At 32.3% G+C, this 19,654-nt stretch overlaps 1 protein-coding gene and 1 long non-coding RNA gene across 6 annotated transcripts in view; both read right to left on the bottom strand.

Annotated features, from left to right (window-relative positions):
• Positions 1–19,654, bottom strand: part of LOC127724656 (carnitine O-palmitoyltransferase 1, liver isoform-like) — a 212,107-nt gene that overhangs the window by 67,897 nt on the left and 124,556 nt on the right. For 3 of the 4 annotated variants that reach the window (XM_052231687.1, XM_052231689.1, XM_052231686.1), the window contains 2 exons: positions 7,431–7,456; positions 2,029–2,091 (listed from right to left, as the gene is read on the bottom strand). In XM_052231687.1, coding sequence (XP_052087647.1) covers positions 2,029–2,091; positions 7,431–7,456 — 89 coding nt within the window. Of the gene's footprint in view, positions 1–941; positions 1,005–2,028; positions 2,092–7,430; positions 7,457–19,654 lie in introns of all 4 variants that reach the window. The other variant, XM_052231688.1, reaches the window with a different exon arrangement.
• Positions 7,958–11,438, bottom strand: LOC127724797 (uncharacterized). Of its 2 annotated transcripts, none has more exons than XR_007992704.1 (3): positions 10,509–11,438; positions 9,318–9,988; positions 7,958–8,795 (listed from the first exon to the last, which is right to left on the bottom strand). It is a non-coding gene; the product is annotated as an uncharacterized LOC127724797 (long non-coding RNA). The 2 variants fall into 2 exon arrangements; XR_007992705.1 differs by having other exon boundaries at positions 9,590–9,988.

Below are 19,654 nucleotides of genomic sequence, written 5' to 3'. Positions count from 1 at the left end.
CTAATTCCTAAGCTGATATATGGCCATAACCCCCAAATTCAATCCAACCTTCCCTTTGTGCTATGGAACCTTGTGGTACAATTTCATACAAATCCATACACTTATACTCAAGTTGTTGTCTGGAAACCAGAAAAAATGTTTGCTTTTCAGGTCTATTTTTGGCCAAAAATTCTTAAGGGTTAGGGCTATAACCCTCATTATCAATCCACACCTTCCCTTTGTCTTATGGAACCTTGTGATACAATTTCATAGAGATCCATACACTTATAGTCGTTATTGTCTGGAAACCAAATGTTTTCGGATGACGGCTGCCATACCATTATGCAGTTGCAAAACAAGTCCTAATAAATTCTAAAAGGAGCATTAGCTATGATTCCAATAGACAATAATTCCACCTCATTAAATCCATTTGCATGCAACTTATTACTTCACCCCAGTTGAAGATGATTGCATATGTGCTTAGCATGTTCAGTTATTGAAAAGAATATGAAATCAAACAGAAACATTGTCATTATACTATGATACTATGCACATGAAAAGATATATTTAACTGTTTATATTTATATCACAAGTTTTAAACCTATTAACTATCCTCTCGGAGGTCATGTAGATTGTAAATTCGATGGAGTACAGTCCTAAAATATTGATAATGTTTATGATTTCATGCATCGTTTATTGTATGGAAATGTTGTAATTCTGATATCCTTACTGTATGTTATAAATAAAATTTTAAAGTTTGAGTCACTTCAGTGGACATGAATTTGGCAGCTAATGCCTCTTTAAAGATGACAGACACAAAATGATGGCAATTTTCTGGTCAGAAAATAAATCACTCAATCATGTCAATTATCATAATCTAAAAGAAAAGACCTCTTCCATTGTATCAGCATTTTGTAATTACAGGTGACTAGTGTTTCATAAGAATAGAGAACTGTATTTACCCATAGTCTCTGTCATCAGCTGTAACTACTTCCCACAGGTGTCCCATGATAGGTGCATCAGCCCTGTTTACATAATATGTATGGGACATTTATTTGCAAGAAAAGTAAAATATCCCACAGCTTTTGTACTAAACACCCAGACATTGAACTTTTTTTTTCTATAACTGTATACAACTTCAAATTAACTACAACTATACTATATCAATGCTGGGTACTAAGTACAAAAAAACACAACACATGCTGTTAGAAGCACCAAAACACACCTGCAAGTAAAAGCCATGCTCCCTTTGCTTCTTGCCGTTGCAAAATATGTTAAATTGTGACTATCTAGCACCTTTTGTATTCAAACATATTACAATCTGTAATCTAGATTAAAAGATATGTAGCAAAACTGTGTAGTTTATTTTCTATTCTGAAGTACACAATTCATCACATTTTGCAAACTTCCATAACCCACATTTTTTGAAGCTCTGATAACCAAATTTTAAATATTTTCCCCACTTGAATGATTTCGATATCTTATTTGTTTCAGTAGTTGACATTCTGTGTCAAATTATAACTGCTTACTTGTCTTAATGCAATTAATATTGTCTTTTGGAGATGCTGTTTCTGAACATTTGTGTCTATTAGTCTTGCTGAATTCTGTGGTTTACTGAATAAAATATTGTTTGCACAAAAGAAATCACTACTGTTTTAGAATAGTGATATAGATGATTAATTATGTTGACTGGTGGTATTTAGAAATGAGAACAGGAAATCATGCTAAAGTTGAGAAAATAGATATCAAATATAGTTTCAGATATTAAATCTGATATTTATAGAGCTTCAGGTCTTAATTGCAGGCATATTTGATATGCATGTTAATGTTAGACAAATTAAAAAGAAATATTATACAACTAGCAGCATTTGCTAAAGGCTACTTTTCTGAAAAAACCAAATAGTTTCTATACTACTATCTATATTAGAAATCTTCATCTGATTTGTTTTTATTATAATTATTGAAAAAAAAAAAATCATTATTTGTTCAATCAAAACAGTAGCTTAAAACATATGTTGCAAAAAATAAATAAAATTGCAAAAGTCATACCCCATCTGGAATTCTTCACTCAAGGAAAACTCCCAGAGATGGGCCATAATTGGTGCATCCGCCCTGTTTGTAGTAAAGTTTAACTTCAACAGTCATTCTCCATTCATTCAAATTACCATGTATGTTTAACTATCTATTTATTATGTATTTAAAAAACAATTTTTACAATTTCATTTTTTTTTTAAATTTATACAAAAGCAACTAGTAGTTTATTTTTAAACTACAACACAGGTATACCAAAAACTATTAAACACTAGAGGTATTATAAACATCACAAAGCAAGGAACAAAACAGCTGTTGTTAAAATCTTACAGACTCTATTAGAAAAAAATCTAACAACAAAAATATATATCATAATTTATAATGATTCTTCCAATAAATTATAACTATCTCTTATCATAAGATGTTTTATAAGAAAAAGATCACCATTCAACAAAAGTGATTTCAATTTTCAAATCTGGCCCCTTTTTCCTAAACTATTAGGGCCATAACCCCCAAAATCAATCCCAAGGTTTTTTTTTTGGTATGGAACCTTGTGACACAATTTCATAGAGATCCATATATGGACTTATACTCAAGTTGTTGTCCAGAAACCAGAAAATCCTAGTTTGTTTACCCCTAATTCTTAAACGGTTTGGGCCATACAATTATACTTAAGTCATTGTCTCGAAACCCAAATGTCTTCTTAAGAGGACGATGCCGACAACGACAACACCATCACATTATACGGCTATAAAACACTGCTTCGCTGAGCGCAGCTGGATACGCCCACAGAGGTCCAACCCTGAACAGTTGGGACAAAAATGGACACAATATTCAAGCTTGATACAGGTCTGAATTTGGATTGTGATTAAATATTTGACATATAGGTTTCTGAATTATTGTAGTCAAAGAACTTGAAATTGGTTATATGAATTGAATTTATATTCAATTAAAGATTTCTTGCTGTTGTGCAATACACTGTGCTATTGCGCAATACTTAGTAAATCTGTTCTCAGACTATAAACAAATAAAGTTCAATTAATTCTCAATGTCATATTAGAATTTTATGAAAATCAAAAAGGAGCTTACATCAATAGATATAAACAATTCACCAAAGTTTCATGAGAATTGCTGACAGCATTTTTGAGTTATTGTCCAAAAACTGGAAAATCCCCCCTCTAATGAATAAAACCCCATAACTCAAAAATGTAAAATGTAAAATTTATAAAATTCTAAAGGGAGCTTACATCACTAGATATAAACAATTCACCAAAGTTTCAAAAGAACTGCTGAAAGCATTTTTTGAGTTTTTGTCTGAAAACTGGAAAATCCCCCTTTTTTTATGAATAAAACCCTGTAACTCGGAAACGTAAAATCTTAAATTTATAAAAATCGAAAGGGCGCTCATGTCAATAGATAAAAACAATTCACTAAAGTTTTATGCAAATTGGTTAAAGAGTTTTTGAGTTAATGTCCGACATGTTGACGACGGACGGACAACGGTATACCATAATACGTAATAAAATCACTTCTTTATTTAATAACATTTCAGACAAAACAATCGCCAGTTCTGATTCAATGATTTTTTTTAAATGGAAAAAGTTTAATTTTGGACCCTTTGGACCAATTTAAAAACGGGGCCCTGGCATTATCCAAAATCTAAATACATGGTTAGATTCAGCATATCAAAAAACCCCAATAATTTCCTGCCTTTGAATTAAACCCCGTTGAATTGGTCAAGAAATACGCAACTTATACAAAGTATTAGAAAAGTATTGTTTTTGGCCCCTTTTTCCTAAACTGTTCGGCCATTTTTGAATTACGTGGAAAGGGGTAATTTAGCATGAGTCAAACGTGTGCTTTACTAACTATGAAATACGCATGCATGAAATTGTCTTCTTCATATTAAACACTTAAGCATAAAATGCAAAATGATTTCATGCTAGATGAAAAGAGTGAAACTATTATAAGTTATATTCAAACACTTTTACAGGTAATAAAATATCTACAATGATTTGCTGTCATTTGATAATCACGTAAATGAATCCAGAATCCTCAGTAATTTAGTATTAACTTGAAACTTTAGGTTTTTATTTTCAACTTCAAAATTGAAAGAAGTGATAGCATTTCCTGAGAAATTAACCGTTTTAAGTCATAAAAATAATTTCAATTTTAAACTGTTGCTTTCCATACCGTGTTCTTGAATGTTTTTAGAAAAATGGTAAGAAACTTGATGAAGTAAATGCAATGAAACTGTCAGTACAAGTTAGTTGATGCCATGAATCAATGAATAATTTAGACAGTTTGAAATAAAATGCTTCGCTGGGCTTGATACGACCGCAGAGGTCGAACCCTGAACAGCTGGGGCAAGTATGGACACAACATTCAAGCTTGATACAGCACTGCATTTGGATTGTGATTAAATATTTGACACAGCATAGGTTTCTGACACAGAATGAATGTGGTCTAAGAACTTTAAAAAATTTTAATTTACCTATTCAAACCATATCATTATTATTTGCTTTTATATATAAATCAGAAATAACCAATTTAAAAAGGAAAATTTTAAAGAAAAAAAAATCCCTCCCCCAAATTTTTTGAACCCCCTTATGATTCATAACCCCCAAACTCAATCCCAGCCAGTACAATTTCAGAGAGATCCATACACTTGAACACAAGTTATTGTCTGGAAACTAGAAAAATGCTTGCTTTTTGGACCCTTTTTGGCCCCAAATTCCTAAACGTTTAATGCAATTACCCCCAAACTCAAACCCAGCTTTCCCTTTGTGATATGGAACCTTGTAGTACAATTTCATAAAGATCCATACACTTACACACAAGTTATTGTCCTGTAATTCCTAAAACTTTAAGGCAATTACCCCCAAAATCAATCCCAGCCTTCCCTTTGTGGTATGGTACCTTGCAGTACAATTTCAGAGAGATCCATACACTTGAACACAAGTTATTATCATGAAACTAGAAAAATGCATGTTTTTTGCCCCTTTTCTGGCCCCTAATTCCTAAAATTTTGAGGCAATTACCCCCAAAATCAATCCCAGCTTTCCCTTTGTGATATGGAACCTTGTGGTACATTATGTCAGAGAGATCCATACACTAACACACAAGTAATGTCTGGAAGTTACAAAAATGCTTGTTTTTGGCCCCTTTTTCAAGTTTTTAGCCCCTAATTCCTTAACTGTTGGTTCTTAAAACCCAAAATCAATCCCAACCGTCCTTTTGTGGTATTGAACCTTATGGTAAAATTTCATAGAGATCCATTCACTTAAACTAAAGTTAGAGTGCGAAAACCAATGTGTCTTCGGACAACGACGACGACGCCAACGTCATACCAATATACGACCACAAAATTTTTTGCAGTCGTATAAATTTGGACCCCAACTTTCAAGTCTTCTCAAAATTACCAAAATTGTATGAAAACATTTCTGGATCCTTGCTCATATCATATGATGTCTATTCAGTAAATTGACTAAATTTTAGTACCAGTATTATAAATTGTTCTTGTCAGTGGTTGTCTCTAGTTGTAAATCTATGGGTTTTTTTCTTCAAAGAATTTGGTGTTGATTGTAGATCTATGCTAGTCAGTCTCACCCATTCAAAATTTGTCTAGACTTGGGACAACTTAGAGCTTGACATATGGTATTGACACCAAGGCTTCCAAAATGGTCATATATTCCGGACATTTGTATAATGTCTGGTAAAAGTCCGGCTGGGCAAAGCACGAAACGGTCATCTACTTTTTAGATTTCAAGGCTTTTTTTAAGAGACGGTCATTTTAACATAATTCGCGATCTTTTTGACCCAACCGTTTGCCTTTAACAGCCACACATTTCCGGTCATAAAAGTGACATGATCATTAAGTACTATCAAAACAACCCCTACTTTAATACCTTCTCATTTTAATCAAGGCTAATTAGTTGTCAAACAGCTGAAATTTACCTGTTCAGGTGACAGGTAAACTATTTTGAACCGGACATTGATCGGTCTATTCAAAGTTATTTTCTTACATTTCACCGGTTTGCATTTAATTAATTTTAATAGTCAAAAAGATTTAAATTATCAGAAATACATTTACAAATAAGATTTCATGAAAAAATTAAAGAGGTGAAAATGAAAAATCGTCATAACCACGTTGTTTGAACCAGAGACATGTCTTTGTTTGAACTAGTACACGTGTGCGCATGTGCATGTGCGCAGGTGTGAAATTTAATTATGCATCCTAATTTCTTTAAAAAATTCTTAAATTGTCATTGATACCTTTATCTCACGTTTATTTCGAATATTTTCTGGAAGAAATAACGTAGAATGAGCTACTTACACTCATTCATGCTTTGCAAACGTACACGGAATTTACGTATCCGTCTCTGGTCCATGTTTTACCATTGTCAAGATAACATCCGGTTTCAGATTTAAAAACGAAAGTAAAGTTTTTGACAACGTTATTTTGCACAAATAAAGAGTCTAAGGCAGATATAAGTACGCTGATGTTGCACACTTCGGATGATGCACTACCAATTTAACAGTTTACGTCAGAACTTCGAATTTGAATCAAAGAAAGTTTAATATCGTTTTTTTTTAAATATCAATCATTGGGATGGCCAACTCGGCAACTGATTACCATAATTTCCTTTTGTTTATTTAGTCTTAAGGGATTAAAATCGGGATAATGTATAAAATGTCCGGCTGGCTAAAAATAATTTTGGAAGCCCTGATTGACACTTTCCCTATTGTTAAAGACCATGTTAACCTATAGATGTCTTTTCTGGTTTGTGTGTTGTTGGGTTCCTATCTCATTAGTGTATATATGTACATTTCCATCAACTTAAATGACTACCCAAATGATGATGGATTACATTGATCTGTCAAACAAATAACATAAATATCCTAATGGTGATTGATTAAATTACACTAATTTGTACATTTCAATCAACTAAAGAGGGACGAAAGATACCAGAGGGACAGTCAAACTCATAGATCGAAAATAAACTGACAACGCAATGGCAAAAAAATAAAAAGACAAACAGACAAATAATAGTACAGATGACACAACATAGAAAACTAAAGACTAAGCAACACGAACCCCACCAAAAACTGGGGGTCAACCAACTCAACCAACTAAAATCACTACCCTGGCACCATGGCTTTTGTCAGAATGAGCAGAAACCAGAGGCTTGACTAAAACATTCTTAAAAAGGATTATTCATATATATTCACTTTCCAAATGGGAAAAATCTACACATTTTTGCTATTAAAAACAGCTTAAATTTTGAAAAGCTTACTACAAATTTCCATAAAGTAGGCAGCATATTTAACCAGAGTAAAATACGAAAATCAACAATCAAATTTGAACAATTTCAAAACTTCTACTTCTAATGCATTCATTTTTTATAATGTTGACTTACCATGAATGTTCAGCATTGAAACCAATCTGAAAAAATACAAACATGTGAGTAAGTTACTTTGATATGAGCTAATTAAATGTTATTGAAAAAAAATAAAAACAAAGGGCTTACCACCTGTCCTCTGCCAATTGCAACAAATTTCATTTCTTTGAAATAGTTATTGAACAATCAAGTCTGTATATGTTTGTTATACTGCACAGCTTGGGTGACCTTACTTGACCAGACGGAAATAAGGCATTCAAGTCATCAGGTCACAGAGCTATGCAGAAGAATTTTGATAGGTCAATAACTAGGTATATTAACATATGAGGTCAAAGATTCCAGAAATTTTTTCACACAATTTCCGTCAAATTTTAGAATTAGGGAGCTGAAATCTTTTAATTTTAATCTGTCAAATTCATACTGGAGGTCACTATATAGACGAACCTCTAGCAAAGGTTTTGCTGTATGAACTGCATACAATTTTGTAACTGTTTTGTAATGAGTCTAAGAGTGCAAAGTCCTTAGGAATAAATCATGCTACTTTCATTTTTGAATAAAATGCTTCGCTGGGCGCAGCTTGATACGACCGCAGAGGTCGAACCCTGAACAGTTGGGGCAAGTATGGACACAACATTCAAGCTTGATACAGCTCTGAATTTGGATTGTGATTAAATATTTGACACAGCATAGGTTTCTGACACAGAAAGAATGTGGTCTAAGAACTTGAATTTTTTTAATTTACCTACTATGGTCCAATGTCCAAAATCAAAATACATGGTTAGATTCAGCATATCAAAGAACCCCATATATTCAATTTTTGTTGAAATCAAACAAAGTTTAATTTTGGACCCCAACTTGGACAAACTTGAAAACTGGGCCCATAATCAAAAATCTAAACACATGTTTAGATTCAGCATATTAAAGAACCCAAAGAATTCAATTTTTGTTAAAATCAAACTAAGTTAAATTTTGGACCCTTTGGACCTTAATGTAGACCAATTTAAAAAACAGGACCCAAAATTAAAAATCTTAATACACGGTTAGATTTGGAATATCAAAGAACCCCAATAATTCAATTTTTGATGAAATCAAACAAAGTTTAATTTTGAACCCTTTTGACCTCAATATGAACCAATTTGATAAGTGGGGCCCACAAATAAAAAATCTAAATACATGGTTAGATTCAGCATATCAAAGAACCCCATATATTCAATTTTTGTTGAAATCAAAAAAAGTTTAATTTTGAACCCCAACTTGGCCCAACTTGAAAACCGGGCCCATAATCAAAAATCTAAACACATGTTTAGAATCAGCATATCAAAGAACCCCCAGAATTCAATTTTTGTTAAAATCAAACTAAGTTTAATTTTGGACCCTTTGGACCTAAATTGGACCAATTTAAAAAACGGGACCCAAAATTAAAAATCTAAAAACACGGTTAGATTTGGCATATCAAAGAACCCCATTAGGACAATTTTTGATGAAATCAAACAAAGTTTAATTTTGGACCCTTTTGACCTCAATATGAACCAATCTGATAGCGGGCCCACAAATAAAAAATCTAAATACATGGTTAGATTCAGCATATCAAAGAACCCCAAGAATTCAATTTTTGTTGAAATCAAACAAAGTTTAATTTTGGACCCCAACTTGGACCAACTTGAATACTGGGCCAAAAATCTAAAATCTAAATACATGTTTAGATTCAGCATATCAAAGAACCCCATATATTCAATTTTTGTTGAAATCAAACAAAGTTTAATTTTGGACCCCAACTTGGACCAACTTGAAAACTGGGCCCATAATCAAAAATCTAAACACATGTTTAGATTCAGCATATCATAGAACCCCAAGAATTCAATTTTTGTTAAAATCAAACTAACTTTAATTTTGGACCCTTTGGACCTTAATGTAGACCAATTTAAAAAACAGGACCCAAAATTAAAAATCTAAATACATGGTTATATTTGGCATATCAAAGAACCCCAATAATTCAGTTTTTGATGAAATCAAACGAAGTTTTATTTTGGACCCTTTTGACCTCAATATGAACCAATTTGATAGCGGGGTCCACAAATAAAAAATCTAAATACATGGTTAGATTCAGCATATCAAAGAACCACATATATTCAATTTTTGTTGAAATCAAACAAAGTTTAATTTTGGACCCTTTGGACCTTAATGTAGACCAATTTAAAAAACAGGACCCAAAATTAAAAATCTTAATACACGGTTAGATTTGGAATATCAAAGAACCCCAATAATTCAATTTTTGATGAAATCAAACAAAGTTTAATTTTGGACCCTTTTGACCTCAATATGAACCAATTTGATAAGTGGGGCCCACAAATAAAAAATCTAAATACATGGTTAGATTCAGCATATCAAAGAACCCCATATATTCAATTTTTGTTGAAATCAAAAAAAGTTTAATTTTGAACCCCAACTTGGCCCAACTTGAAAACTGGGCCCATAATCAAAAATCTAAACACATGTTTAGAATCAGCATATCAAAGAACCCCCAGAATTCAATTTTTGTTAAAATCAAACTAAGTTTAATTTTGGACCCTTTGGACCTTAATTGGACCAATTTAAAAAACGGGACCCAAAATTAAAAATCTAAAAACACGGTTAGATTTGGCATATCAAAGAACCCCATTAGGACAATTTTTGATGAAATCAAACAAAGTTTAATTTTGGACCCTTTTGACCTCAATATGAACCTATCTGATAGCGGGCCCACAAATAAAAAATCTAAATACATGGTTAGATTCAGCATATCAAAGAACCCCAAGAATTCAATTTTTGTTGAAATCAAGAAGTTTAATTTTGGACCCCAACATGGACCAACTTGAAAACTGGGCCAAAAATCTAAAATCTAAATACATGTTTAGATTCAGCATATCAAAGAACCCCATATATTCAATTTTTGTTGAAATCAAACAAAGTTTAATTTTGGACCCCAACTTGGACCAACTTGAAAACTGGGCCCATAATCAAAAATCTAAACACATGTTTAGATTCAGCATATCATAGAACCCCAAGAATTCAATTTTTGTTAAAATCAAACTAACTTTAATTTTGGACCCTTTGGACCTTAATGTAGACCAATTTAAAAAACAGGACCCAAAATTAAAAATCTAAATACATGGTTATATTTGGCATATCAAAGAACCCCAATAATTCAGTTTTTGATGAAATCAAACGAAGTTTTATTTTGGACCCTTTTGACCTCAATATGAACCAATTTGATAGCGGGGTCCACAAATAAAAAATCTAAATACATGGTTAGATTCAGCATATCAAAGAACCCCATATATTCAATTTTTGTTGAAATCAAACAAAGTTTAATTTTGGACCCTTTGGACCTTAATGTAGACCAATTTGAAAACTGGACCCAAAATTAAAAATCTAAAAACACGGTTAGATTCGGCATAACAAATAAATAAATGTGGTCACAGATTTTACAAATCTAAAGCGCCATACTGTGCAATTAAAGATTACTTCTTGAAATTTTTCAATATTTGAAATTTGAAGAAAAAAAAAAATATTTGAAGAATAATTCTTTTTAATTTCTGAAATCTGAAATGAGAAAAATTGACCCCCCACAATTTCTTTTTACCCCCCCCCTTTTTTCCCCCCAAAAAATTTTTTCCCTCAAGATATGGTCATAATCTCAATTCAAATTTCCAATGGAGTTTGCAACCATAATTACCCATTTAAATTTACCATAGTGCTAACTTAATCTATTTTATAATAGAATTTAAAATATAGTGTCAAATCTTTCATATGGATTTTTTTGTAAAAAAAAAAGATGCAACATTTGCAGATATTTTTACTGGTCTTCCTTTATAAATATGCATTTCTTTAAACATAATTTAAAAGCAGTGTAAGGGAAGTAACCAAAACGTTGTATTTGGATTACCTCCCTTACACTGTTTTAAAATATCTTAATTGTTCATTAACCATTACTTTATACATAATTTAAAAGCAGTGTAAGGGAGATAATTTCAATGATGTATTTGATTTTCCTCCCTTACACTGCTTTAAATTATGTTTTGTACTAAAGTATTTGTCCATTAACCAGGACAACCTTGTTTTTCCCCCTTTTTTGCCCCTAATTCCTAAACGGTTTGAGCCATAACCCCCCAAAGCAAATCCTAACCATCCCTTTGTGGTATGGAAACTTGTAGTATAATTTCAGAGAGATCCATACACCGTTCCACAGTTATTGTCTGGAAACTAGAAAATGCTTATTTTTGGCCCCTTTTTGGCCCCTAATTCCTTAACTGTTGGTACCATAACCCCCAAAATCAATCCCAACCTTCCTTTTGTGGTATTGAACCTTATGGTAAAATTTCAAAGAGATCCATTCACTTAAACTAAAGTTAGACAACGTCATACCAATATACGACCGCGGTCGTATAAAAACTGGAAGTTTTCAAGCTGATTATGAAACACGAATGAAATCAGATTTATCTTCTGGCTTTCAAATGGTGGTGCATAGAAATACCACAAAGGACTTCTTAGTACACTAGGAACAATGTTTTGGCACTGAGGACATTAAAACGGTGTTTTTGAAGCACAAAGAAAATATATATAAGAAGAATAAACATTATTAACCATAAATATAAAGTTTGGTGTAAGTAGATATTATGATTTTGAAGTTAATTGACTTTTTAATCAGCCCGTACCATAAGGCACATGACTGATGACCAAGGTCCAGAAACAGTCATATTTGCCAGTCATGACCTAAACTGAAAGCTTTTTGTCCTAAACGAAATATTGGGATTTTATATTATATTATATTAGGACAAATTTTATTTTTTTCCAGAAATAATTTCGGTCATTTCATTGAGATTGGGTTTCTTATTCGCCATTTTGCACTGGTTTTTGTTTTGTAATCCCTTTCCTGTAATAAAACTGCCACTCCAGTATAGTATGATAATCCTGAGGGCCCTCATATAACTATATTAATGCCTCCGGGAAATATTGGCTAATGATCACTAATAATTTTTTACCTGTGTTTTTAATTAGGGCCCTGCTGAATGGCGATCAGTCTGTCTGTCTGTCTGTCTGTCTGTCTGTCCGTCTGTTCGTCCGTCCGTCCATCCGTAACAAATTGTGTCCGCTCTATATCTAGAGAACCATTATGATTTCAAAGATTATACTTGACATGTATATTAACCAACACCAGAGGGTGTGTCATAATGTATGTACAACTTCCTAGGTCAAAGGTCAAGGTAAAAAACTTTGGTTTTAGTTGACAACCCCATGTCCTATGGTAAAGATCGTGTCCGCTCTATATCTTGAGAACTGTTATGATTTCAAAATTTATACTTGACAGGTATATAAACCAACACCAGAGGGTGTGTCATCATTTATGTACAACTTCCTAGGTCAAAGGTCAAGGTCAAAAACTTTGGTTTCAGTTGACATCCCCATGTCCAATGATAAAGATACAAATTTGTTACCACACATTATTCACAGCAGGGCCCACAGAGATGGCTCCCATCTCAATGATATCTAGTTCACATCTATCAGTGATAACAAGCTCAGAACTATTACCATAAAGAAATTAAAATTCCATGACAACTGTTTTCATTATTTAATTACTTTCAGCAAAAACAGTCGTCAATTCTGATTTAATAAAATGCTTCGCTGGGGCGCAGCTTGATACGACCGCAGAGGTCGAACCCTGAACAGTTGGGGCAAGTATGGACACAAAATTCAAGCTTGATACAGCTATGACTTTGGATTGTCATTAAATATTTGACACAGCATAGGTTTCTGACACAGGATGAATGTGGTGTAAGAACTGGAAAAAATTTAATTTACCTATTATGGTGGAATATCCATAAACTAAATTGTTTGTTAATTTCAATATATCAAAGAATATGTAGAATTCAATGTTTGATGTAATGTAATAAAGTTGAAATTTGGACCGTTTTTGTTCAATGTGGACCAATTTGGTAACATGTATAAATAATCAAAAATCTAAATACATGGGAGCCTATTTAAATACATCATAAAGGTATTAAAATAGAAAGTGACATCATAGTCATGGCTAAAAATAAACAAAAATCCTTAATCAGCAACATTTAAAGTAATATCTAAAAATAAAATTCCTTTGTAACCATAAAAGCCCATTTAAATACATCATAAAGATATTAAAATAGAAAATGACATCATTGTCATGGCTAAACATAGCAAAAAACCCTTAATCAGCATCATTTAACAGTAATATCTAAAAATGGAAATGACATCATAAAGGTATTAAAATAGAAAATGACATCATAGTCATGGCTAAAAATAAACAAAATCCTTAATCAGCATCAGCAACATTTTATAGTAATATCTAAAAATAAAATTCCTTTGTAACCATAAAAGCCCATTTAAATACATCATAACAGATAATAAAATAGAAAATGACATCATAGTCATGGCTAAACATAGCAAAAACCTTAATCAGCATTATTTAACAGTAATATCTAAAAATAAAAATTTCTTTGCAACCATAAAAGTAAAATAGAAAATGACATCATAATCATAGCTAAAAATAAACAAAAATTTTTTTTATTGGCAAATTTTAAATGGAGTTTATTATACTAAAATAATAAATTTGCAACCATAAACATGATAAAACCCCATTTAAACACATCATAAAAGTATTAAATAATTCAACTACATCATAAGGCTATAAAAATAGAAAATGACTTCATAGTCAAGGCTAAAGGTAAACAAAAAACCTTCATCAGCAAAATTTTATATTGGCAAATTTCCAATGAAGTTTATTACACTAAAATTGTTGGCAAATTTCCAATGCATTTATTAACAATAAAGTTATTGGCAAATTTCCAATTTACATAATTTAAAAGCAGTGTAGATGAGATATTTAAATGAGTTTGAATTACCAACCTTACACTGCTTTTAAATAATGTTCTTTACTCAATTATTTGTCTATTAAAATGGAAACCCTTGTTTTTTAACCTTTTTTCCCCTTATTCCTTAAACATTAGAGCCATAACCACCCCCCCCCCCCCCCCCCCTAAAGCCAATTATTACTTTCCAATGTAACCTAAATTTCCAATATACATAATTTTAAATTTCAATTCCTCATGATATATAACCATATCATTATTATTTTCTTTCATATATAAATCTGAAACAACCATCTTTAAATGGAAAATTTTAAAGAAAAAAAAAAGGAAAAAAAAAAATCCTACCCCCCACACATTTTTTCAACCCCCTTTTGATTCATCATCCCCCACCTCAATCACAACCTTCAATTTGTGGTATGGTACATTGCAATACAATTTCACAGAGATCCATACACTTGAACACAAGTTTTTGTTGCAAACTAAAAAAATCCTTATTTTCGACCAATATTTGGCCCCTTATTCATAAATGTTTGAGCAATTAACCCCAAAACTCAATTCCTACTTTCTCTTCGTGATAAAAAATAACTAACTTAAAATGTAAATTTTAAACAAAAAAAAAGGAAAAAAAAAAATTACCCCTTTTTTGACCCCCGCCCCCCTTATGATTCATCACCCCCACCCCCCTTTCCCCCCAAACCAAGCTCAATAACAGCCTTGCCTTTGTGGTATGGTACCTTGTAATACAATTTTAGAGAGATCCATACACTTGAACACAAGTTATTGTCTAGAAACTAAAAAATGCTTATTTTAAACCCCCTTTTAGGCCCCTTATTACTAGACGTTTTGGGCAATTACCACAACACTCAATTCCAGCTTTCCCTTTGTGAAATGGAACCTTGTAGTAAAATTTCAGAAAGATCCATACACTTACACACAAGTTATTGTCATGAAACTAGAAAAATGCTTGTTTTTTGCCCCCTTTTGGCCCCTTATTCCTAAAATTTTGAGGCAATTAACCCCAAAATCAATCCCAGCATTGACCCTTTGTGATATGGAATCTTGTGGTACAATGTCAAAGAGATCCATATGCTAACACACAAGTTATGTCTGGAAGTTACAAAAATGCTTATTTTCGGCCCCTTTTTGGCCCCTAATTCCTTAACTGTTGGTACCATAACCCCCAAAATCAATCCCCACCTTCCTATTGTGGTATTGAACCTTATGGTAAAATTTCATAGAGATCCATTCACTTAAACTAAAGTTAGAGTGCGAAAACCATTGTGTATTCGGACGACGACGCCGGACGACGACGACGACGACGACGACGACGCCAACGTCATACCAATATACGACCTCAAAATTTTTTTGCGGTCGTATAAAAATTAAAACTTAATTTAATTTATGTAGAAAAATGCAGTAATTTTTCACGTGTTAAACATGCAATTGACAAGTGCTTTATTTACATGTAATATGCATGCTTGAAATTGTCTTCAGCAGATTAGACACTGAATCGTAAAATGCAAAATGATTTCATGCTATTGTGTGTGATAACATTTTGTGAGGGAATTCGACGTTTGCTATACCAAGGTTCATTTCAACGCACTTTATAACAATACCACTATACCAATCAATATGATTTTTTTTGCAGTGTTTTAAGAAATGATTTTACTTTGTATCCATGTATTATTTGTGAAACATTAAATGTTTTAAAAGGGTGTATTTTCTGTATAAAGTCAATTATTATGTAGACTTTTGAAGCCCAAACTTTCTATTGCCTTAAATATGCAAATGAAAGATCCGAAAACTATAGCAATACAGAACGACATGTTTTTGAAATTATAGCAAACCTTTTGGTTGACAAATTTTTATTCGTTGTGGACCGGTCATTGTTATTGAATCTTACGCAATTTGATTGGATTAAGTTATTATTAGTTTACCTTCAAACTGTTTTTTTTTTTTCATACACATATATTGATTAAATCAGGACATGCATGAATGTATACAGTAACTTAAACAAGCATTCTGAGAGTATTGCATGGCAATACATAGTCCCCTACCGGGTAAAAATTCATTTTACTGGAACAAAATGCTAACTTGTTCTATAACTTGTCATGGTGTAAACAAAAAGTAAATATCATGTCAATATCTTCAAGCATGACTAAAAACAGTGTGGAAAACTGAATATATGAGTGAAAAAAACATTAGATATGATTAATAGTTCTCTAAAATTAGATATAAAGTAATACAGTGTATATCTATTTTCAAATTATAATCAAATATAATTAATAGTTCCAAATATTTTTTCTTTCGTTTGTTACAAACTAATATAGATTTGTAACTTATCTATAAAATGTCAACAACTTTTATCTACACAATGTAATATATTGAAATATATACATTAATAAAAATAGATTATTATCATAATTTTTTTTTATATCTATAGCATTCAGAAAATTAGTTTATACTAAATAACAAACAAACCTGCCAAAAAATTCTTCAAATAATTTAACAAAGAATGCCTTTTAAAAAAAATGAGTTGTCTCCCTTTGTACAGAAATATGGTTTAACATAGTACTCTTACATTAGATATGGTCCAGAGTTATGGTCCATAACTCTGGACTAAATCATCAGACTGGAACAAATTTGAACTTGATCAATAACTTGTCATGATAAAACTATATACCAAATATCAAATCAATATCTTCAAGAACGAAGAAAAAAAGTGTGGAAAGCTGATTTGCCGGACTGACGGATGGACAGACGGACGGAGTGCAAACTTAAAGTCCCTTTCGACTTCGTCGGAAGGGGACTTATTACCTTCAAACTGGACACTGGACGAGTTGATATTATTTTTTATCGATAAAACTAAAGGTATGAAAGGTAAATATTGCCACTTCTTATATTTTCACAAAATTTTCCACATATAGAGTAGACAAGAGTGCACACGCTGAAATGTCTCGCCTTCTTTATTAATCATTGATATTATGTTGATAGTCCTAAATATAAAGCTTTATTACAACTGTCACATAAACTTAACATTAACCAAAAAACTAAACATTAACCAATGAACCATGAAAATGAGGTCAAGGTCAGATGAACCATGCCAGGCAGACATGTACAGCTAACAATTATTCCATACAACAAATATAGTTGACCTATTGCTTATAGTTTAAGAAAAACAGACCATAACACAAAAACTTAACACTGAGCAATGAACTGTAAAAATGAGGTCAAGGTCAAATAAAACCTGTGCGACCGACATATAGATCATAAAATATTTCCATATACCAAATATAGTTAACTTATTGCATATAGTATTAGAAAAAAAGACCAAAACTCAAAAACTTAACTTTGACCACTGAACCATGAAAATGAGGTCAAGGTCAGATGAAACCTGCCAGCTAGACATGTACACCTTACAATCATTCCATACACCAAATATAGTAGACATATTGCATACAGTATAAGAAAAATAGACCAAAACACAAAAACTTAACTATAACCACTGAACCATGAAAATGAGGTCAAGGTCAGATGACACCTGCCAGTTGGACATGTACACCTTACAGTCCTTCCATACACCGAATATACTAGACCTATTGCTTATAGTATCTGAGATATGGACTTGACCACCAAAACTTAACCTTGTTAATCCATGAAATAAGGTAGAGGTCAAGTGAAAACTGTCTGACGGGCATGAAGACCTTGTAAGGTACGCACATACCAAATATAGTTATCCTATTACTTATAATAAGAGAGAATGTAACATTACAAAAAATCTTAACTTTTTTTTCAAGTAGTCACTGAACCATGAAAATGAGGTCAAGGATATTGAACATGTGACTGACGGAAACTTCGTAACATGAGGCATCTATATACAAAGTATGAAGCATCCAGGTCATCCACCTTCTAAAATATAAAGCTTTTAAAAAGTTAGCTAACGCCGCCGCCGGATCACTATCCATATGTCGAGCTTTCTGCGACAAAAGTCGCAGGCTCGACAATAAATTACATTTGAATAGCTATACCGGAGAAAAAAAAGAAAGTTTACAAATCAGATGTTTTATTCCATTAAACAAGTCATTTTTCGAAGAGAATTGCTGAAATACATTTTACGCACGGCTATGCCAGGTAAAATTATTGTTTAACCAAAAAAAATCATTTCTCAGTCTCATTATAATATTATAATTACAATTAATCCCAAACAAGAGAAGTCAGTAAAAAAAGTAAAAATATGTCCAATCTGCCTATTTTTGGACATCAACATACAATACGATCGTTTTAAGGTCAATTTCGTCTACCTCACAAAATCTTGTTAGGCACTATAAATTAAATGAGTGCAACTATTATCTGTTATATTCAAACACTTTTAAAGGTAATAAAATGCTCCGCTGGGGCGCAGCTTGATACGACCGCAGAGGTCGAACCCTGAATAGTTGGGGCAAGTATGGACACAACATTCAAGCTTGATACAGCACTGAATTTGGATTGTAATTAAATATTTGACACAGCATAGGTTTTTGACACAGAATGAAAGTGGTCTAAGAACTTAAAAATTTTTAATTTACCTAATCAAACCATATCATTATTATTTGCTTTTATATATAAATCAGAAATAACGAATTTAAAATGGAAAATTTTAAAGAAAAAAAAAGGAAAAAAAAATCCCCCTCCAAATTTTTTGAACCCCCTTATGATTCATCACCCCAAACTCAATCCCAGCCTTCCCTTTGTGGTATGGTACCTTGCAGTACAATTTCAGAGAGATCCATACACTTGAACACCAGTTATTGTCTGGAAACTAGAAAAATGCTTGTTTTTTGGCCCCTTTTTGGCCCCAAATTCCTAAACGTTTAGGGCAATTACCCCCAAACTCAAACCCAGCTTTCCCTTTGTGATATTGAACCTTGCAGTACAATTTCATAAAGATCCATACACTTACACACAAGTTATTGTCCTGAAACTAGAAAAATGCTTGTTTTTTGCCCTTTTATGGCCCCTAATTACTAAAATTTTGGGGGAATTACCCCCAAAATCAAACCCAGCCTTCCCTTTGTGGTATGGTACCTTGCAGTACAAATTCAGAGAGATCCATGCACTTGAAAACAAGTTATTGTCTGGAAACTAGAAAAATGTGTTTTTTGGCCCCTTTTTGGACCCTTATTCTTTAACTTTTTGGGCAATTACCCCCAAACTCAAACCCAGCTTTCCCTTTGTGATAAGGAACCTTGTAGTACAATTTCATAAAGATCCATACACTTACACACAAGTTATTGTCTGGAAACTAGAAAAATGCTTGTTTTTTGCCCCTTTTTGGCTCCTAATTCCTAAAATTTGGAGGCAATTACCCCCAAAATCAAT

This window comes from Mytilus californianus, unplaced genomic scaffold (assembly GCF_021869535.1).
Source record: "Mytilus californianus isolate M0D057914Y unplaced genomic scaffold, xbMytCali1.0.p SCAF_14, whole genome shotgun sequence".
NCBI lineage: Eukaryota > Metazoa > Mollusca > Bivalvia > Mytilida > Mytilidae > Mytilus > Mytilus californianus.
This window is presented reverse-complemented; position numbering and strand designations above follow the sequence as displayed.